The following is a 22,440-nucleotide window of genomic DNA, read 5'->3' as shown; positions in this document are numbered from 1 at the left end:
CTTTGTAATCTGCGACTCCAGTGCTTACCATATGACAGATAAAATTACTTTTCACTTAAATATATAAGCCATTTATTTCTTACGCTATATTGACAAGGGCGGTTTGGAGCTGTGAGTAGGCGTGGGATTTGTCACATATGGTTTAGGGGCCGACATATCTCTCCCTCAATGCCGTACCGGGAGGCAAGGTCGGTAGCAGAAAGCAGTGAAGGGCCAACTGCGTCCAAAAGCGATCGCACGGGCCGAAATCCCGGGATGATTCGTTCGGTACGACGCTCCAGCGCCGGTGTCTGGAGGTACTGCGTTTTTCTCTCTTGTTCAAACATTCCGTTAGCGCATGCGCAAATGTTCTGGCTCTTCGATAGCTAGCCTACCAAAAAAAAAATTAACATGCTGTTTTTTTTGTTTGTTGTTTGTTTTTTTTGTACTAGCAATTGAAATTTCAGTTGATTTTATATGCATAAACGTAACGTAAGAACCGTGCGTGTCTGGTCTTGTCTCAGACAGAGGCGAGAGATGGTTTCATGCAGATTGGGACGCCTAAAATGCTCTGTTGTAAACATGGCGGTTCAGGAGTGAAGTTGTCTCTCTGGCCTTTCTGTGGACGAATTCCAGGACCTACTGACACAATCTGGGCAAGTTTTGAAAGCTAAAACCTTCAATCGATATGTTATTTTGCTGGTAGGACTGGGTGGCCCGACACTTATAAAAAAAAACTATGAAATGAGAATCGGGAGTGTTCCCTCGTCATGGAATGGCAGAATTACCCAGAATTCTTTTTGGGCATGAGCGAGGCAACTTGAGAAGCACGAGACTGGCCCTCATCGAATGGCTGAAGCGCGGCCAGAGGAAATGATTTCTAGCCAGATACTCAGGAGTAGGCCTGGTGTGTGCTGTTAACTTAGATTTTGGATTTCTGAACAAGTTTTTATCATAGAAAATTCGCGACAAAGTTGTGCTTTCATTTCGCTGTAATTCTCGTGTCAAAGAAACGGTATAATAATGTAAATAAGAGAATAAGGATATTTATATTTGCAGATTGCCTGTCCTCTTACTACGAAAGTCAAGCTCTACATCTCTATGCAATAAGCGCATTCAAAATTTCCTCGCATTACTTGATTAAAGTATGTTTTTTTTTGTTTTGTGTTGTTTTGTTTTTTTTTTTTCAAGAAAGGGTTTTTCTGCTTATATGAAAAATACGTTTTCTCTCCCGTCCCCTTCTTATGCATGGTCTTCGCGGAAATTACATTCTGTCCCTCAATAAAATAAACCTGGAACAACCAGTTATGGTCTTAGTTCTCTTTTTTCTTACGTATCAGCTAAGTTGCGGAATGCGCTACCTGATTTTATCCGTACCTATGAGTTTACTGGTTTTAAAAGAGAATCAAGGGCCGCATTTTGTACAGCGGCTTTTCTTTTTAATAAATATATCTTTAAATATTATGTATTTAGTAGCTATCTGTATATGCCATGTATTTTAGCTGTAAATGTTATGTCTCGAAGACATTAGCTCCTGTAATTATTCCGAAATTCGAGATGAAATAAAGCTTATGCCTGTATGAATGTTACCTTTAGCAGGGCGCGTGCGCACGTACACTTTGTAATCTGCGACTCCAGTGCTTACCATATGACAGATAAAATTACTTTTCACTTAAATATATAAGCCATTTATTTCTTACGCTATATTGACAAGGGCGGTTTGGAGCTGTGAGTAGGCGTGGGATTTGTCACATATGGTTTAGGGGCCGACATATCTCTCCCTCAATGCCGTACCGGGAGGCAAGGTCGGTAGCAGAAAGCAGTGAAGGGCCAACTGCGTCCAAAAGCGATCGCACGGGCCGAAATCCCGGGATGATTCGTTCGGTACGACGCTCCAGCGCCGGTGTCTGGAGGTACTGCGTTTTTCTCTCTTGTTCAAACATTCCGTTAGCGCATGCGCAAATGTTCTGGCTCTTCGAAAGCTAGCCTACCAAAAAAAAAATTAAGATGCTGTTTTTTTTGTTTGTTTGTTTTTTTTTTTTGTACTAGCAATTGAAATTTCAGTTGATTTTATATGCATAAACGTAACGTAAGAACCGTGCGTGTCTGGTCTTGTCTCAGACAGAGGCGAGAGATGGTTTCATGCAGATTGGGACGCCTAAAATGCTCTGTTGTAAACATGGCGGTTCAGGAGTGAAGTTGTCTCTCTGGCCTTTCTGTGGACGAATTCCAGGACCTACTGACACAATCTGGGCAAGTTTTGAAAGCTATAACCTTCAATCGATATGTTATTTTGCTGGTAGGACTGGGTGGCCCGACACTTATAAAAAAAAACTATGAAATGAGAATCGGGAGTGTTCCCTCGTCATGGAATGGCAGAATTACCCAGAATTCTTTTTGGGCATGAGCGAGGCAACTTGAGAAGCACGAGACTGGCCCTCATCGAATGGCTGAAGCGCGGCCAGAGGAAATGATTTCTAGCCAGATACTCAGGAGTAGGCCTGGTGTGTGCTGTTAACTTAGATTTTGGATTTCTGAACAAGTTTTTATCATAGAAAATTCGCGACAAAGTTGTGCTTTCATTTCGCTGTAATTCTCGTGTCAAAGAAACGGTATAATAATGTAAATAAGAGAATAAGGATATTTATATTTGCAGATTGCCTGTCCTCTTACTACGAAAGTCAAGCTCTACATCTCTATGCAATAAGCGCATTCAAAATTTCCTCGCATTACTTGATTAAAGTATGTTTTTTTTTGTTTTGTTTTGTTTTGTTTTGTTTTTTTCAAGAAAGGGTTTTTCTGCTTATATGAAAAATACGTTTTCTCTCCCGTCCCCTTCTTATGCATGGTCTTCGCGGAAATTACATTCTGTCCCTCAATAAAATAAACCTGGAACAACCAGTTATGGTCTTAGTTCTCTTTTTTCTTACGTATCAGCTAAGTTGCGGAATGCGCTACCTGATTTTATCCGTACCTATGAGTTTACTGGTTTTAAAAGAGAATCAAGGGCCGCATTTTGTACAGCGGCTTTTCTTTTTAATAAATATATCTTTAAATATTATGTATTTAGTAGCTATCTGTATATGCCATGTATTTTAGCTGTAAATGTTATGTCTCGAAGACATTAGCTCCTGTAATTATTCCGAAATTCGAGATGAAATAAAGCTTATGCCTGTATGAATGTTACCTTTAGCAGGGCGCGTGCGCACGTACACTTTGTAATCTGCGACTCCAGTGCTTACCATATGACAGATAAAATTACTTTTCACTTAAATATATAAGCCATTTATTTCTTACGCTATATTGACAAGGGCGGTTTGGAGCTGTGAGTAGGCGTGGGATTTGTCACATATGGTTTAGGGGCCGACATATCTCTCCCTCAATGCCGTACCGGGAGGCAAGGTCGGTAGCAGAAAGCAGTGAAGGGCCAACTGCGTCCAAAAGCGATCGCACGGGCCGAAATCCCGGGATGATTCGTTCGGTACGACGCTCCAGCGCCGGTGTCTGGAGGTACTGCGTTTTTCTCTCTTGTTCAAACATTCCGTTAGCGCATGCGCAAATGTTCTGGCTCTTCGATAGCTAGCCTACCAAAAAAAAAATTAACATGCTGTTTTTCTTGTTTGTTTGTTTTTTTTTTTTGTACTAGCAATTGAAATTTCAGTTGATTTTATATGCATAAACGTAACGTAAGAACCGTGCGTGTCTGGTCTTGTCTCAGACAGAGGCGAGAGATGGTTTCATGCAGATTGGGACGCCTAAAATGCTCTGTTGTAAACATGGCGGTTCAGGAGTGAAGTTGTCTCTCTGGCCTTTCTGTGGACGAATTCCAGGACCTACTGACACAATCTGGGCAAGTTTTGAAAGCTAAAACCTTCAATCGATATGTTATTTTGCTGGTAGGACTGGGTGGCCCGACACTTATAAAAAAAACTATGAAATGAGAATCGGGAGTCTTCCCTCGTCATGGAATGGCAGAATTACCCAGAATACTTTTTGGGCATGAGCGAGGCAACTTGAGAAGCACGAGACTGGCCCTCATCGAATGGCTGAAGCGCGGCCAGAGGAAATGATTTCTAGCCAGATACTCAGGAGTAGGCCTGGTGTGTGCTGTTAACTTAGATTTTGGATTTCTGAACAAGTTTTTATCATAGAAAATTCGCGACAAAGTTGTGCTTTCATTTCGCTGTAATTCTCGTGTCAAAGAAACGGTATAATAATGTAAATAAGAGAATAAGGATATTTATATTTGCAGATTGCCTGTCCTCTTACTACGAAAGTCAAGCTCTACATCTCTATGCAATAAGCGCATTCAAAATTTCCTCGCACTACTTGATTAAAGTATGTTTTTTTTTGTTTTGTTTTGTTTTGTTTTGTTTTTTTCAAGAAAGGGTTTTTCTGCTTATATGAAAAATACGTTTTCTCTCCCGTCCCCTTCTTATGCATGGTCTTCGCGGAAATTACATTCTGTCCCTCAATAAAATAAACCTGGAACAACCAGTTATGGTCTTAGTTCTCTTTTTTCTTACGTATCAGCTAAGTTGCGGAATGCGCTACCTGATTTTATCCGTACCTATGAGTTTACTGGTTTTAAAAGAGAATCAAGAACCGCATTTTGTACAGCGGCTTTTCTTTTTAATAAATATATCTTTAAATATTATGTATTTAGTAGCTATCTGTATATGCTATGTATTTTAGCTGTAAATGTTATGTCTCGAAGACATTAGCTCCTGTAATTATTCCGAAATTCGAGATGAAATAAAGCTTATGCCTGTATGAATGTTACCTTTAGCAGGGCGCGTGCGCACGTACACTTTGTAATCTGCGACTCCAGTGCTTACCATATGACAGATAAAATTACTTTTCACTTAAATATATAAGCCATCTATTTCTTACGCTATATTGACAAGGGCGGTTTGGAGCTGTGAGTAGGCGTGGGATTTGTCACATATGGTTTAGGGGCCGACATATCTCTCCCTCAATGCCGTACCGGGAGGCAAGGTCGGTAGCAGAAAGCAGTGAAGGGCCAACTGCGTCCAAAAGCGATCGCACGGGCCGAAATCCCGGGATGATTCGTTCGGTACGACGCTCCAGCGCCGGTGTCTGGAGGTACTGCGTTTTTCTCTCTTGTTCAAACATTCCGTTAGCGCATGCGCAAATGTTCTGGCTCTTCGATAGCTAGCCTACCAAAAAAAAAATTAACATGCTGTTTTTTTTGTTTGTTTGTTTTTTTTTTTTTTGTACTAGCAATTGAAATTTCAGTTGATTTTATATGCATAAACGTAACGTAAGAACCGTGCGTGTCTGGTCTTGTCTCAGACAGAGGCGAGAGATGGTTTCATGCAGATTGGGAGGCCTAAAATGCTCTGTTGTAAACATGGCGGTTCAGGAAAGAAGTTGTCTCTCTGGCCCTTCTGTGGACGAATTCCAGGACCTACTGACACAATCTGGGCAAGTTTTGAAAGCTAAAACCTTCAATCGATACGTTATTTTGCTGGTAGGACTGGGTGGCCCGACACATAAAAAAAACTATGAAATGAGAATCGGGAGTCTTCCCTCGTCATGGAATGGCAGAATTACCCAGAATACTTTTTGGGCATGAGCGAGGCAACTTGAGAAGCACGAGACTGGCCCTCATCGAATGGCTGAAGCGCGGCCAGAGGAAATGATTTCTAGCCAGATACTCAGGAGTAGGCCTGGTGTGTGCTGTTAACTTAGATTTTGGATTTCTGAACAAGTTTTTATCATAGAAAATTCGCGACAAAGTTGTGCTTTCATTTCGCTGTAATGCTCGTGTCAAAGAAACGGTATAATAATGTAAATAAGAGAATAAGGATATTTATATTTGCAGATTGCCTGTCCTCTTACTACGAAAGTCAAGCTCTACATCTCTATGCAATAAGCGCATTCAAAGTTTCCTCGCATTACTTGATAAAAGTATGTATTTTTTTGTTTTGTTTTGTTTTGTTTTTTTCAAGAAAGGGTTTTTCTGCTTATATGAAAAATACGTTTTCTCTCCCGTCCCCTTCTTATGCATGGTCTTCGCGGAAATTACATTCTGTCCCTCAATAAAATAAACCTGGAACAACCAGTTATGGTCTTAGTTCTCTTTTTTCTTACGTATCAGCTAAGTTGCGGAATGCGCTACCTGATTTTATCCGTACCTATGAGTTTACTGGTTTTAAAAGAGAATCAAGGGCCGCATTTTGTACAGCGGCTTTTCTTTTTAATAAATATATCTTTAAATATTATGTATTTAGTAGCTATCTGTATATGCTATGTATTTTAGCTGTAAATGTTATGTCTCGAAGACATTAGCTCCTGTAATTATTCCGAAATTCGAGATGAAATAAAGCTTATGCCTGTATGAATGTTACCTTTAGCAGGGCGCGTGCGCACGTACACTTTGTAATCTGCGACTCCAGTGCTTACCATATGACAGATAAAATAACTTTTCACTTAAATATATAAGCCATCTATTTCTTACGCTATATTGACAAGGGCGGTTTGGAGCTGTGAGTAGGCGTGGGATTTGTCACATATGGTTTAGGGGCCGACATATCTCTCCCTCAATGCCGTACCGGGAGGCAAGGTCGGTAGCAGAAAGCAGTGAAGGGCCAACTGCGTCCAAAAGCGATCGCACGGGCCGAAATCCCGGGATGATTCGTTCGGTACGACGCTCCAGCGCCGGTGTCTGGAGGTACTGCGTTTTTCTCTCTTGTTCAAACATTCCGTTAGCGCATGCGCAAATGTTCTGGCTCTTCGATAGCTAGCCTACCAAAAAAAAAATTAACATGCTGTTTTTTTTGTTTGTTTGTTTTTTTTTTTTTGTACTAGCAATTGAAATTTCAGTTGATTTTATATGCACAAACGTAACGTAAGAACCGTGCGTGTCTGGTCTTGTCTCAGACAGAGGCGAGAGATGGTTTCATGCAGATTGGGAGGCCTAAAATGCTCTGTTGTAAACATGGCGGTTCAGGAAAGAAGTTGTCTCTTTGGCCCTTCTGTGGACGAATTCCAGGACATACTGACACAATCTGGGCAAGTTTTGAAAGCTAAAACCTTCAATCGATACGTTATTTTGCTGGTAGGACTGGGTGGCCCGACACATAAAAAAAACTATGAAATGAGAATCGGGAGTCTTCCCTCGTCATGGAATGGCAGAATTACCCAGAATACTTTTTGGGCATGAGCGAGGCAACTTGAGAAGCACGAGACTGGCCCTCATCGAATGGCTGAAGCGCGGCCAGAGGAAATGATTTCTAGCCAGATACTCAGGAGTAGGCCTGGTGTGTGCTGTTAACTTAGATTTTGGATTTCTGAACAAGTTTTTATCATAGAAAATTCGCGACAAAGTTGTGCTTTCATTTCGCTGTAATGCTCGTGTCAAAGAAACGGTATAATAATGTAAATAAGAGAATAAGGATATTTATATTTGCAGATTGCCTGTCCTCTTACTACGAAAGTCAAGCTCTACATCTCTATGCAATAAGCGCATTCAAAGTTTCCTCGCATTACTTGATAAAAGTATGTTTTTTTTTGTTTTGTTTTGTTTTGTTTTTTTCAAGAAAGGGTTTTTCTGCTTATATGAAAAATACGTTTTCTCTCCCGTCCCCTTCTTATGCATGGTCTTCGCGGAAATTACATTCTGTCCCTCAATAAAATAAACCTGGAACAACCAGTTATGGTCTTAGTTCTCTTTTTTCTTACGTATCAGCTAAGTTGCGGAATGCGCTACCTGATTTTATCCGTACCTATGAGTTTACTGGTTTTAAAAGAGAATCAAGGGCCGCATTTTGTACAGCGGCTTTTCTTTTTAATAAATATATCTTTAAATATTATGTATTTAGTAGCTATCTGTATATGCTATGTATTTTAGCTGTAAATGTTATGTCTCGAAGACATTAGCTCCTGTAATTATTCCGAAATTCGAGATGAAATAAAGCTTATGCCTGTATGAATGTTACCTTTAGCAGGGCGCGTGCGCACGTACACTTTGTAATCTGCGACTCCAGTGCTTACCATATGACAGATAAAATTACTTTTCACTTAAATATATAAGCCATTTATTTCTTACGCTATATTGACAAGGGCGGTTTGGAGCTGTGAGTAGGCGTGGGATTTGTCACATATGGTTTAGGGGCCGACATATCTCTCCCTCAATGCCGTACCGGGAGGCAAGGTCGGTAGCAGAAAGCAGTGAAGGGCCAACTGCGTCCAAAAGCGATCGCACGGGCCGAAATCCCGGGATGATTCGTTCGGTACGACGCTCCAGCGCCGGTGTCTGGAGGTACTGCGTTTTTCTCTCTTGTTCAAACATTCCGTTAGCGCATGCGCAAATGTTCTGGCTCTTCGATAGCTAGCCTACCAAAAAAAAAATTAACATGCTGTTTTGGTTGTTTGTTTGTTTTTTTTTTTTGTACTAGCAATTGAAATTTCAGTTGATTTTATATGCATAAACGTAACGTAAGAACCGTGCGTGTCTGGTCTTGTCTCAGACAGAGGCGAGAGATGGTTTCATGCAGATTGGGACGCCTAAAATGCTCTGTTGTAAACATGGCGGTTCAGGAGTGAAGTTGTCTCTCTGGCCTTTCTGTGGACGAATTCCAGGACCTACTGACACAATCTGGGCAAGTTTTGAAAGCTAAAACCTTCAATCGATATGTTATTTTGCTGGTAGGACTGGGTGGCCCGACACTTATAAAAAAAACTATGAAATGAGAATCGGGAGTCTTCCCTCGTCATGGAATGGCAGAATTACCCAGAATTCTTTTTGGGCATGAGCGAGGCAACTTGAGAAGCACGAGACTGTCCCTCATCGAATGGCTGAAGCGCGGCCAGAGGAAATGATTTCTAGCCAGATACTCAGGAGTAGGCCTGGTGTGTGCTGTTAACTTAGATTTTGGATTTCTGAACAAGTTTTTATCCCAGAAAATTCGCGACAAAGTTGTGCTTTCATTTCGCTGTAATTCTCGTGTCAAAGAAACGGTATAATAATGTAAATAAGAGAATAAGGATATTTATATTTGCAGATTGCCTGTCCTCTTTCTACGAAAGTCAAGCTCTACATCTCTATGCAATAAGTGCATTCAAAATTTCCTCGCATTACTTGATAAAAGTATGTTTTTTTTTTGTTTTGTTTTGTTTTGTTTTTTTCGAGAAAGGGTTTTTCTGCTTATATGAAAAATACGTTTTCTCTCCCGTCCCCTTCTTATGCATGGTCTTCGCGGAAATTACATTCTGTCCCTCAATAAAATAAACCTGGAACAACCAGTTATGGTCTTAGTTCTCTTTTTTCTTACGTATCAGCTAAGTTGCGGAATGCGCTACCTGATTTTATCCGTACCTATGAGTTTACTGGTTTTAAAAGAGAGTCAAGAACCGCATTTTGTACAGCGGCTTTTCTTTTTAATAAATATATCTTTAAATATTATGTATTTAGTAGCTATCTGTATATGCTATGTATTTTAGCTGTAAATGTTATGTCTCGAAGACATAAGCTCCTGTAATTATTCCGAAATTCGAGATGAAATAAAGCTTATGCCTGTATGAATGTTACCTTTAGCAGGGCGCGTGCGCACGTACACTTTGTAATCTGCGACTCCAGTGCTTACCATATGACAGATAAAATTACTTTTCACTTAAATATATAAGCCATCTATTTCTTACGCTATATTGACAAGGGCGGTTTGGAGCTGTGAGTAGGCGTGGGATTTGTCACATATGGTTTAGGGGCCGACATATCTCTCCCTCAATGCCGTACCGGGAGGCAAGGTCGGTAGCAGAAAGCAGTGAAGGGCCAACTGCGTCCAAAAGCGATCGCACGGGCCGAAATCCCGGGATGATTCGTTCGGTACGACGCTCCAGCGCCGGTGTCTGGAGGTACTGCGTTTTTCTCTCTTGTTCAAACATTCCGTTAGCGCATGCGCAAATGTTCTGGCTCTTCGATAGCTAGCCTACCAAAAAAAAAATTAACATGCTGTTTTTTTTGTTTGTTTGTTTGTTTTGTTTTGTACTAGCAATTGAAATTTCAGTTGATTTTATATGCATAAACGTAACGTAAGAACCGTGCGTGTCTGGTCTTGTCTCAGACAGAGGCGAGAGATGGTTTCATGCAGATTGGGAGGCCTAAAATGCTCTGTTGTAAACATGGCGGTTCAGGAAAGAAGTTGTCTCTCTGGCCCTTCTGTGGACGAATTCCAGGACCTACTGACACAATCTGGGCAAGTTTTGAAAGCTAAAACCTTCAATCGATATGTTATTTTGCTGGTAGGACTGGGTGGCCCGACACTTATAAAAAAAACTATGAAATGAGAATCGGGAGTCTTCCCTCGTCATGGAATGGCAGAATTACCCAGAATTCTTTTTGGGCATGAGCGAGGCAACTTGAGAAGCACGAGACTGTCCCTCATCGAATGGCTGAAGCGCGGCCAGAGGAAATGATTTCTAGCCAGATACTCAGGAGTAGGCCTGGTGTGTGCTGTTAACTTAGATTTTGGATTTCTGAACAAGTTTTTATCCCAGAAAATTCGCGACAAAGTTGTGCTTTCATTTCGCTGTAATTCTCGTGTCAAAGAAACGGTATAATAATGTAAATAAGAGAATAAGGATATTTATATTTGCAGATTGCCTGTCCTCTTTCTACGAAAGTCAAGCTCTACATCTCTATGCAATAAGTGCATTCAAAATTTCCTCGCATTACTTGATAAAAGTATGTTTTTTTTTTGTTTTGTTTTGTTTTGTTTTTTTCGAGAAAGGGTTTTTCTGCTTATATGAAAAATACGTTTTCTCTCCCGTCCCCTTCTTATGCATGGTCTTCGCGGAAATTACATTCTGTCCCTCAATAAAATAAACCTGGAACAACCAGTTATGGTCTTACTTCTCTTTTTTCTTACGTATCAGCTAAGTTGCGGAATGCGCTACCTGATTTTATCCGTACCTATGAGTTTACTGGTTTTAAAAGAGAGTCAAGAACCGCATTTTGTACAGCGGCTTTTCTTTTTAATAAATATATCTTTAAATATTATGTATTTAGTAGCTATCTGTATATGCTATGTATTTTAGCTGTAAATGTTATGTCTCGAAGACATAAGCTCCTGTAATTATTCCGAAATTCGAGATGAAATAAAGCTTATGCCTGTATGAATGTTACCTTTAGCAGGGCGCGTGCGCACGTACACTTTGTAATCTGCGACTCCAGTGCTTACCATATGACAGATAAAATTACTTTTCACTTAAATATATAAGCCATCTATTTCTTACGCTATATTGACAAGGGCGGTTTGGAGCTGTGAGTAGGCGTGGGATTTGTCACATATGGTTTAGGGGCCGACATATCTCTCCCTCAATGCCGTACCGGGAGGCAAGGTCGGTAGCAGAAAGCAGTGAAGGGCCAACTGCGTCCAAAAGCGATCGCACGGGCCGAAATCCCGGGATGATTCGTTCGGTACGACGCTCCAGCGCCGGTGTCTGGAGGTACTGCGTTTTTCTCTCTTGTTCAAACATTCCGTTAGCGCATGCGCAAATGTTCTGGCTCTTCGATAGCTAGCCTACCAAAAAAAAAATTAACATGCTGTTTTTTTGTTTGTTTGTTTGTTTTGTTTTGTACTAGCAATTGAAATTTCAGTTGATTTTATATGCATAAACGTAACGTAAGAACCGTGCGTGTCTGGTCTTGTCTCAGACAGAGGCGAGAGATGGTTTCATGCAGATTGGGAGGCCTAAAATGCTCTGTTGTAAACATGGCGGTTCAGGAAAGAAGTTGTCTCTCTGGCCCTTCTGTGGACGAATTCCAGGACCTACTGACACAATCTGGGCAAGTTTTGAAAGCTAAAACCTTCAATCGATATGTTATTTTGCTGGTAGGACTGGGTGGCCCGACACTTATAAAAAAAACTATGAAATGAGAATCGGGAGTCTTCCCTCGTCATGGAATGGCAGAATTACCCAGAATTCTTTTTGGGCATGAGCGAGGCAACTTGAGAAGCACGAGACTGTCCCTCATCGAATGGCTGAAGCGCGGCCAGAGGAAATGATTTCTAGCCAGATACTCAGGAGTAGGCCTGGTGTGTGCTGTTAACTTAGATTTTGGATTTCTGAACAAGTTTTTATCATAGAAAATTCGCGACAAAGTTGTGCTTTCATTTCGCTGTAATTCTCGTGTCAAAGAAACGGTATAATAATGTAAATAAGAGAATAAGGATATTTATATTTGCAGATTGCCTGTCCTCTTACTACGAAAGTCAAGCTCTACATCTCTATGCAATAAGCGCATTCAAAATTTCCTCGCATTACTTGATAAAAGTATGTTTTTTTTTGTTTTGTTTTGTTTTGTTTTTTTCAAGAAAGGGTTTTTCTGCTTATATGAAAAATACGTTTTCTCTCCCGTCCCCTTCTTATGCATGGTCTTCGCGGAAATTACATTCTGTCCCTCAATAAAATAAACCTGGAACAACCAGTTATGGTCTTAGTTCTCTTTTTTCTTACGTATCAGCTAAGTTGCGGAATGCGCTACCTGATTTTATCCGTACCTATGAGTTTACTGGTTTTAAAAGAGAATCAAGGGCCGCATTTTGTACAGCGGCTTTTCTTTTTAATAAATATATCTTTAAATATTATGTATTTAGTAGCTATCTGTATATGCCATGTATTTTAGCTGTAAATGTTATGTCTCGAAGACATTAGCTCCTGTAATTATTCCGAAATTCGAGATGAAATAAAGCTTATGCCTGTATGAATGTTACCTTTAGCAGGGCGCGTGCGCACGTACACTTTGTAATCTGCGACTCCAGTGCTTACCATATGACAGATAAAATAACTTTTCACTTAAATATATAAGCCATCTATTTCTTACGCTATATTGACAAGGGGGGTTTGGAGCTGTGAGTAGGCGTGGGATTTGTCACATATGGTTTAGGGGCCAACATATCTCTCCCTCAATGCCGTACCGGGAGGCAAGGTCGGTAACAGAAAGCAGTGAAGGGCCAACTGCGTCCAAAAGCGATCGCACGGGCCGAAATCCCGGGATGATTCGTTCGGTACGACGCTCCAGCGCCGGTGTCTGGAGGTACTGCGTTTTTCTCTCTTGTTCAAACATTCCGTTAGCGCATGCGCAAATGTTCTGGCTCTTCGATAGCTAGCCTACCAAAAAAAAAATTAACATGCTGTTTTTTTTGTTTGTTTGTTTGTTTTGTTTTGTACTAGCAATTGAAATTTCAGTTGATTTTATATGCATAAACGTAACGTAAGAACCGTGCGTGTCTGGTCTCGTCTCAGACAGAGGCGAGAGATGGTTTCATGCAGATTGGGACGCCTAAAATGCTCTGTTGTAAACATGGCGGTTCAGGAGTGAAGTTGTCTCTCTGGCCTTTCTGTGGAGGAATTCCAGGACCTACTGACACAATCTGGGCAAGTTTTGAAAGCTAAAACCTTCAATCGATGCGTTATTTTGCTGGTAGGACTGGGTGGCCCGACACTTGTAAAAAAAACTATGAAATGAGAATCGGGAGTCTTCCCTCGTCATGTAATGGCAGAATTACCCAGAATTCTTTTTGGGCATGAGCGAGGCAACTTAAGAAGCACGAGACTGGCCTTCATCGAATGGCTGAAGCGCGGCCAGAGGAAATGATTTCTAGCCAGATACTCAGGAGTAGGCCTGGTGTGTGCTGTTAACTTAGATTTTGGATTTCTGAACAAGTTTTTATCATAGAAAATTGCGACAAAGTTGTGCTTTCATTTTGCTGTAATTCTCGTGTCAAAGAAACGGTATAATAATGTAAATAAGAGAATAAGGATGTTTATATTTGCAGATTACCTGTCCTCTTACTACGAAAGTCAAGCTCTACATCTCTATGCAATAAGCGCATTTAAAATTTCCTCGCATTACTTGATAAAAGTATGTTTTTTTTTTTGTTTTGTTTTGTTTTTTTCAAGAAAGCGTTTTTCTACTTATATGAAAAATACGTTTTCTTTCCCGTCCCCTTCCTATGCATGGTCTTCGCGGAAATTACATTCTGTCCCTCAATAAAATAAACCTGGAACAACCAGTTATGGTCTTAGTTCTCTTTTTTCTTACGTATCAGCTAAGTTGCGGAATGCGCTACCTGATTTTATCCGTACCTTTGAGTTTACTGGTTTTAAAAGAGAATCAAGGGCCGCATTTTGTACAGCGGCTTTTCTTTTTAATAAATATATCTTTAAATATTATGTATTTAGTAGCTATCTGTATATGCTATGTATTTTAGCTGTAAATGTTATGTCTCGAAGACATTAGCTCCTGTATTTATTCCGAAATTCGAGATGAAATAAAGCTTATGCCTGTATGAATGTTACCTTTAGCAGGGCGCGTGCGCACGTACACTTTGTAATCTGCGACTCCAGTGCTTACTATATGACAGGATAAAATTACTTTTCACTTAAATATATAAGCCATCTATTTTTTACGCTATATTGACAAGGGCGGTTTGGAGCTGTGAGTAGGCGTGGGATTTGTCACATATGGTTTAGGGGCCGACATATCTCTCCCTCAATGCCGTACCGGGAGGCAAGGTCGGTAGCAGAAAGCAGTGAAGGGCCAACTGCGTCCAAAAGCGATCGCACGGGCCGAAATCTCGGGATGATTCGTTCGGTACGACGCTCCAGCGCCGGTGTCTGGAGGTACTGCGTTTTTCTCTCTTGTTCAAACATTCCGTCAGCGCATGCGCAAATGTTCTGGCTCTTCGATAGCTAGCCTACCAAATAAAAAATAACATGCTGTTTTTTTGGTTTGTTTTTTTTTTTTGTACTAGCAATTGACATTTCAGTTGATTTTATATGCATAAACGTAACGTAAGAACCGTGCGTGTCTGGTCTTGTCTCAGACAGAGGCGAGAGATGGTTTCATGCAGATTGGAACGCCTAAAATGCTCTGTTGTAAACATGGCGGTTCAGGAGTGAAGTTGTCTCTCTGGCCTTTCTGTGGAGGAATTCCAGGACCTACTGACACAATCTGGGCAAGTTTTGAAAGCTAAAACCTTCAATCGATGCGTTGTTTTGCTGGTAGGACTGGGTGGCCCGACACTTATAAAAAAAACTATGAAATGAGAATCGGGAGTGTTCCCTCGTCATGGAATGGCAGAATTACCCAGAATTCTTTTTGGGCATGAGCGAGGCAAAGACTGGCCCTCACCGAATGGCTGAAGCGCGGCTTCTAGCCAGATACTCAGGAGTTGGCCTGGTGTGTGCTGTTAACTTAGATTTTGGATTTCTGAACAAGTTTTTATCATAGAAAATTCGCGACAAAGTTGTGCTTTCATTTTGCTGTAATTCTCGTCTCAAAGAAACGGTATAATAATGTAAATAAGAGAATAAGGATGTTTATATTTGCAGATTACCTGTCCTCTTACTACGAAAGTCAAGCTCTACATCTCTATGCAATAAGCGCATTCAAAATTTCCTCGCATTACTTGATAAAAGTATGTTTTTTTTTTGTTTTGTTTTGTTTTGTTTTGTTTTTTTCAAGAAAGCGTTTTTCTGCTTATATGAAAAATACGTTTTTTCTCCCGTCCCCTTCTTATGCATGGTCTTCGCGGAAATTACATTCTGTCCCTCAATAAAATAAACCTGGAACAACCAGTTATGGTCTTAGTTCTCTTTTTTCTTACGTATCAGCTAAGTTGCGGAATGCGCTACCTGATTTTATCCGTACCTTTGAGTTTACTGGTTTTAAAAGAGAATCAAGGGCCGCATTTTGTACAGCGGCTTTTCTTTTTAATAAATATATCTTTAAATATTATGTATTTAGTAGCTATCTGTATATGCTATGTATTTTAGCTGTAAATGTTATGTCTCGAAGACATTAGCTCCTGTAATTATTCCGAAATTCGAGATGAAATAAAGCTTATGCCTGTATGAATGTTACCTTTAGCAGGGCGCGTGCGTACGTACACTTTGTAATCTGCGACTCCAGTGCTTACCATATGACAGGATAAAATTACTTTTCACTTAAATATATAAGCCATCTATTTTTTACGCTATATTGACAAGGGCGGTTTGGAGCTGTGAGTAGGCGTGGGATTTGTCACATATGGTTTAGGGGCCGACACACCCTCGACCCATTGTCTTTGTTCCCTTTGATTAGGGTATACATGGGTATACAGGGGTATATAAGGGTATACAATGGTATACATGGGTATATAGGGGTACATGTATATAAGGGTATACGTGGGTATTTAGGGGTATATAAATGTATACGCGGGTATATACTTGTCTATAACGGTGTACAAGGGTATACAGGGGTATACAGGGGAATATTTTGGTATATAAGGGTATACAAGGGTATTCGTGACTATTCGTTGGTATATTTCGGTCTATGAGGGTGTACAAGTCTATACGTGGGTATACAGGAGTATAGAAGGGTATACGTGGGTATATAAGTGTGTACAAGTGTATGTGTGGGTATACAGGGGTATATAAGGATATACAAGGGTATAGATGGGTGTATTGGGGTATATAAGGGTATACGTGGGTACATAGGGGTATATAAGGGATGGACCATTAGAAAAGTGATGAGGGTGGGGGGGGGGGGGGGGAGGGAGTGGGGAAAAAACCCAAAAAAAAATTCATGCAAGGGAAAATGGCAAGAAAAAAAATTCACACAAAGAAAAAGGTAAAGAAAAAAAATCATGCAGAAGGAAGGTCTAAATTATTGTGACTTTTATTATATATAATATTTTCCAGTGTCTATTAAAAATAATTCTTATTCAAAATATTCTTGGGGCTTTACCCCAGGCCCTGCTATATCATTATTAATAAATAAAGACAATTAGTGTACTGAGGTGTTTTCATCACACTGAATGAAATGACAAATTAATGGTGACATAAATTAATTCACACTACAATAGCGAAAAATGTCGTTCAGAAATCAACAATATTACCAGGCACAATATGAATAAACAAAAATCACTACAGAGGGGCTGTGTTGGTGAATGGAGTATGGCATCATTATGATGGGCTGTGGGAGAGGAATTCCAGAGGGCAGGGACTGCAAAAATGTACAGGGAAGGCGTCCACTCCAAGTGGCTTCCTCCTCTATCACTGTGTGTACAGTTTCGAAAAGATTTTGCATTAAAAAGTGGCCTGTATCCTTTGATCTGTAGTGAGTGTAGAATAATTTATAAATCACAAAAACATAGATAATGAATCAAGATTTCACTGTTAAAAGAAAGCAATATTTGTCTAAAAAAAATTCTTGCAGGGGGTTTCACCTGGAAAAAAAATTCCTGCACAAGCAGTGCGTGAAAAAAAAAAATTCGTACCAGCTGAAAATCCTCCATCCCCCCCATCACTTTCTAATGGTCTGTCCCTAAGGGTATACGTGGGTATACAGGGGTATACAAGGGTATATGCGGGTATACAGGGATATATAAGAGTATACAGGGATATATAATGAGGGATACATGAAGTATTTACCCAAGTCTAGGTACTTCATGTATCCCCTATTATAGTGTATTTAAATTATAATGTATTCCCACTTATTTAAATACATAATAATTAGGGATACATGAAGTACTTACCAACGCATCGTAAGTACGGTCCGTAAAATATCACCAAAATCTTGCCTTTTATCAAGATGGCGCTTGCTGGCAGAACACTCAATATCCTTGGCCGATCTGCTACCCGTGTTCGTTCTACGGGAGTCCTACGTTTGCGATCAGAGTTTGCTGAAGGAGCAGGCAACGTACGTTTCTTTTTTATCGGTCGTTTCTTAATCTTTTGTTTTAAAAACGAAAATCAAATACCGGTTTCATGATTATTGAAATTAAGATCACGAGAAACGTTATAGCTCAAACCGGCATTATAGCCATTTGAATTCAAGCCTGGGTTAAGGTATACACGTTGTATGGCTGGATAAATGCCTGCGAAGTTAATATAATGGCACTAATTTGTAAGCTAATGCAAAATGATTTTGATGGTTGTGAAGCTACAATCAGCGACAAAACTCGTTGACACATTTGTGTTTGAACAGCTATTTTCAAGTGCGAATTGGACTGCCTAAGAAGGCTAAAAGATAGAAGAAATGCAGCATAGGGGATAGAAATGGTCAATTTGTCAACAATTTTGTCACCGATTGTAGCCAGATGAATTATAATTCAAAACAGAGTATTAAATTCTGTTGTTTGTAAGGGAACACCTATGAGAATGATGAAAATACACATGTACCAGTACCAATAGTAATAGTTTACCAAAAGCAGTGCGTTGAGCTCCAATTAATATTTTTTTTATTTTAGTTGGCTCAAATTACTAAACATCACATAATACCTTCTTGTACTTTAATAGAAATCATTGATGTCCTCCTCCTATTTGGGTTCTTGCCTTGACTGTTATTCCACAAGTAATTGACCCTTTTTGATCTCATGCTTTTTCTTGCGGCAGTAATGGTGGAAAATAGGCCTTTTTCATGGTTTCTGACTCCACATTGGTTGGGTGGCAAACTTGGTGTAAATTTAAGTGAATGTAGGGGAATTTTGCTGACTTTGAACAATTAATTGTACCTTTGAGATCTGACGGTTGTGGATAGCAAGAATACTTCTCAAAAATCACTTCTATTGGGATTATTTTCTTGAAGTGTGGCAATCATAGTGGGAGGCACGATGGCCTCATGGTTAGTGTGCTAGACTCCAGAGGGAGTGGTCCGGGTTTGGGCCCTGGCCGGGGACATTGTGTTGTGTTCTTGGGCAAGACTCTTTACTCTCACGGTGCCTCTCTCCACCCAGGTGTATAAATGGGTACCGGCGTATTTAATGCTTGGGGTAGCCCTACGATGGACTAGCATCCCAGAAACTGGGATAAGCTCTGGCCTCCAACCAATCTCCCATACATTCACTGTAAGTTAAGCTGCATACGCCCCCAACCAATATGGCATCAGAAACCGTGAAAAGGTCTATTGTTTATAGGGCTACTCCAGCTTACACTGTCATGCAGAAAAGTACCATGGTCTCTTACTGGATCAAGTATGGCACTTGTGGCTTGTGATGTGCATGTTTTTAAGTTTTGGACTGTTAAGAATGAAGTGGACCTCGTCAGCTTTAATATTGCGAGCAAATCATGTCCAGTAAAGGTTTCAAATTATGTACGTGTTGCTGGCTTATGGAAATAATGAAATTGGTACTAGATTGAATCAGGTCACTTGACTTGGATCAGCTACTCTAAATGTCCTTTTGAAATAGAGGAGGCCTTATTTTTTAATGATGTTTCACTAAGTCAAGCACTTCACCTAGACTCTGTCCGACTTTTGTACCAGTCATTTCTCCACTTGCTAGCAATTTTTGACAATCCTGCCTTTCATTTGCAGAACATGCCTTTCCAGACCAAGAACAAGCCACGACTTCTGGCGACCATGATTGTGTACCTGGGAGGAATGTTTACCTTGCCATTCATTGCTGTGAGATTTCAAATGGCCAAGCAGAGTGCAAGCTAATGTGACAATTTAACCACACGAAACAATATTATTCATTTCTTTATTCCATGCTTGTAATTTTCAGGTATTAATTTCGTTTTTAATAGAAACTTTGCTGTAAGTTTGATTCAACATTGGTTAGTCATTGTAAATCATCTCTGGGTTAAATGTATTGGATTTGCTTGAGATGTAAATTAAACAGCTCTCAAGGCTTTAGCTTTTGTTAAAATGTCTGTCTTCCTTTCCATTGATGGTTTAGGTTCACTAATTTCCCACCTTTCTAGAAATGGATTTTTCCTGATTCATATACCTTTAATTTTGATTTGATCGTCATCTTTACACTTCCATTTTATCACGCAAATAATCTAGCGGTAACTTCTTAAACATATACTAAGCATGTGATTCAACTGAAACTCCTTTATGCGACCCAACTCTCAAAATTTAATTAATTTAATTTAACATAATTTATATAGCGCTAACTCCACTAATTGACCAAAGCGCTTTACAATTCATAATATTAAAAAAATTAAAAAGATCCCACTAATAATAAAATATGAATACATTAAAAACCTATTTACAGGCTTATTTATAAAAATATCACAATAAATCCTATTCTAAATTATCAAAAAGTTAAACATTATATGCTTTTTTAAAAAGATCAGTCTTTAAATGTTTCTTGAATAAATTAATTGTATCTAGACTTCTAAAATCTAATGGCAGCTCGTTCCAGAGTTTAGGTGCAGTTTAACCTTTACATGAAAATCAAGAGGAACTTACAACAGTTACCGGTACTTAGTTTGATTGGTATTTGTGGACTTTATTTCAGTTAAGGTGGCTCAAACTGGTTTCAATAATTTGTGGGGAATGTGCTATTAGAAAGATTAATTCTACAACGCTGTTTCACTTAATGCCAATATCATGGTACCATATGAAACACCAATAATTGGTTACCAAGACAGCAAAAGAACCACCTAAAAATGCCATATATTTTGTGTTTATGTGCTTATATCTAAAAAATGAACTCGGTCACCCCCACTTTTTAGTGCTAAAAACTGATTAGCAGGCTAAGACGAAACTCTGCAAAGTTTAAAAAAATTATCTGGAGCGGGTACCAGTTCAGAGCCACCTTAAAATTTTTGCAATTTTGAAGGTAGCTATGAATCTGCTCCAGAGAATCTTTTTAAACTTTGCAGAAAGTTTCATCCTAGTGTGCTAATCACTCTTCAGTATTAACAAATGGGGGTCGCCAAGTTTGTTTTTGAGATACATGTATATGCATCTTGTTAAGCATCTATTGGTGTTTGATATGGCATCATAAGGTTACCAAGCCTTCCAAATAGTACAGTTTGTCAGCGTTTGTGCTACTCCTTGAAAAGCCCTGGAATTTAATTTTGAACTTTAAGGGCACTTGAAAAGCCCTTTGAAAAAGGATTTGGTGGGGAACAGCTTGAATTTTTGCTTGGGTGAAAATTGTTGAGATTGATTCCATCTAATCATGGCAAAGTTAACAAGACATTTCAAAAATTGAACCCAAATTTGAGTATTGGGGAAAGATTAAATGCAAAAATTATAAATGCCTGTGCATGCACTTGACTCGCAGGAAGTGGGAAGAATATCAAGGTAGGCTTCTTCAGCAAAGAAAACATTGAAACATGATGTAGGGCATAGAAATCTTCTTACAAACACGCCTTGAAAACTCATTGAAAACCCCTGGAATTTGATATACAAATCCAGTACGAACCCTGGGTTGCTGAAAGTGTTAAAACTGGTTTGAGCCTCCTTAAGTCTTGCACTAATTGAGGACACTATTCCTTTTAATCAACTCAAGTGGACTCAAATCAATCAAATGTTGGTTTCTGAGGAAAGTGGAAAACTGGGGTATCCTGAGAAAAAGTTCCCAGTAGAGTAGAGAACCAACAGACAACCCAAATATGATGCTGACTGAGCCTGGTTTCAAACCTGGGCCACATTGGTAGGACGCAGGTGCTCTCACCACTGCTCCCACTAATTGTGATTTTATACTGACCCCTCTTTTCAACTAAAGCCAGGGATGGCACTAGGATTTTTCAATCTGGGTCCTGGGACCCGCATGTTCGGCCAAATTGGGGTCCCAAGCAATTTTTGGGGGTCCCAAAATCTTGGTGACCCTCTGCGAGAAAAAGAGTATGTTTTAAATTATGAGAAAAAGAGAGTAACCAACTTGGAATTAATATTGACGCATATGCATAGGACTGGCCTACAAAGGCTTTTTCTAGAGCCGTTACATTCATTCCTAGACAAGAACTCTGTTAATGAAAGAGCACCCTTTCCAAGGGTTTATGCATCACTGGTTTCCTCCCTTAGGAGCAACGAACAGTGACGTCTTTTGCTATATATTTGCACTCAGTGACTTGCAGAGTACATTCCTCTGAAGAAGACCGCAGAAGGCAGTCGAAAATTTAGTTTTAACCTTTTTATATGTTTTAAACCCCATTTCTTAGAACTTCAATTATGATCACAGATCGCTCCAACAGTTCTACAAACAACAGAATATACTGACAAATCAAAGCAAGTTGTGTGAGTTATTTAAGTCAGTGCCTTGCGTCCTGGGACGCATTAAAATTTTGATGATGCATTTTTTGGATTTTATTTGCGTAAAAATGCACGATTTCTGCATTAACGCGATCCCTGAAAGCCCACATTGTACGAAGTTCTTAACCTCCCCATTGGTTTTAAGGGACTTCCCGAATCTGATCCAACTGGAATTTTAAAATGCTGGCTTTTGAGGAGAGGGGAAGAACGGAGAAAAACCTTGCGGAGCAGAGTAATGAACCAACAACAACCTTAACCCACATATGGCTACGATTCTGGAATCGAACCAGGGCCACATTGGTCGGAGGCGAGTACAATCACCATTATCCCATCCCTACTCCCCAATGCCATCCCATGAATGTCAAGAATATTAATTTAATTAACTAATGAATGTCTGGAGTACATCTGAGCAGTGTTGGGCCAACACCCCACGAGAAATCACAAGAAAACAACACAAC

At 39.8% G+C, this 22,440-nt stretch overlaps 1 protein-coding gene across 1 annotated transcript; it reads left to right on the top strand.

Annotated features, from left to right (window-relative positions):
* The first annotated feature begins 17,513 nt into the window (after nucleotides 1-17,513).
* Nucleotides 17,514-19,640, top strand: LOC138008429 (cytochrome c oxidase subunit 7C, mitochondrial-like). Its single transcript, XM_068855777.1, has 2 exons — nucleotides 17,514-17,692; nucleotides 19,307-19,640. The coding sequence occupies exons 1-2, from the start codon at nucleotides 17,585-17,587 to the stop codon at nucleotides 19,430-19,432; spliced, it is 234 nt and encodes a 77-aa protein (XP_068711878.1). The 5' UTR covers nucleotides 17,514-17,584; the 3' UTR covers nucleotides 19,433-19,640.
* Nucleotides 19,641-22,440: the final 2,800 nt, after the last annotated feature.

Source organism: Montipora foliosa, chromosome 6 (assembly GCF_036669935.1).
Source record: "Montipora foliosa isolate CH-2021 chromosome 6, ASM3666993v2, whole genome shotgun sequence".
NCBI lineage: Eukaryota > Metazoa > Cnidaria > Anthozoa > Scleractinia > Acroporidae > Montipora > Montipora foliosa.
This window is presented reverse-complemented; position numbering and strand designations above follow the sequence as displayed.

Coding starts and splice junctions, on each gene's coding strand:
- LOC138008429 (XM_068855777.1), top strand. CDS start 17,585: ATGGCGCTTGCTGGCAGAACACTCAATATCCTTGGCCGATCTGCTACC. Junction 17,693..19,306: donor TTGCTGAAGGAGCAGGCAAC/GTACGTTTCTTT, acceptor TTTCATTTGCAG/AACATGCCTTTCCAGACCAA.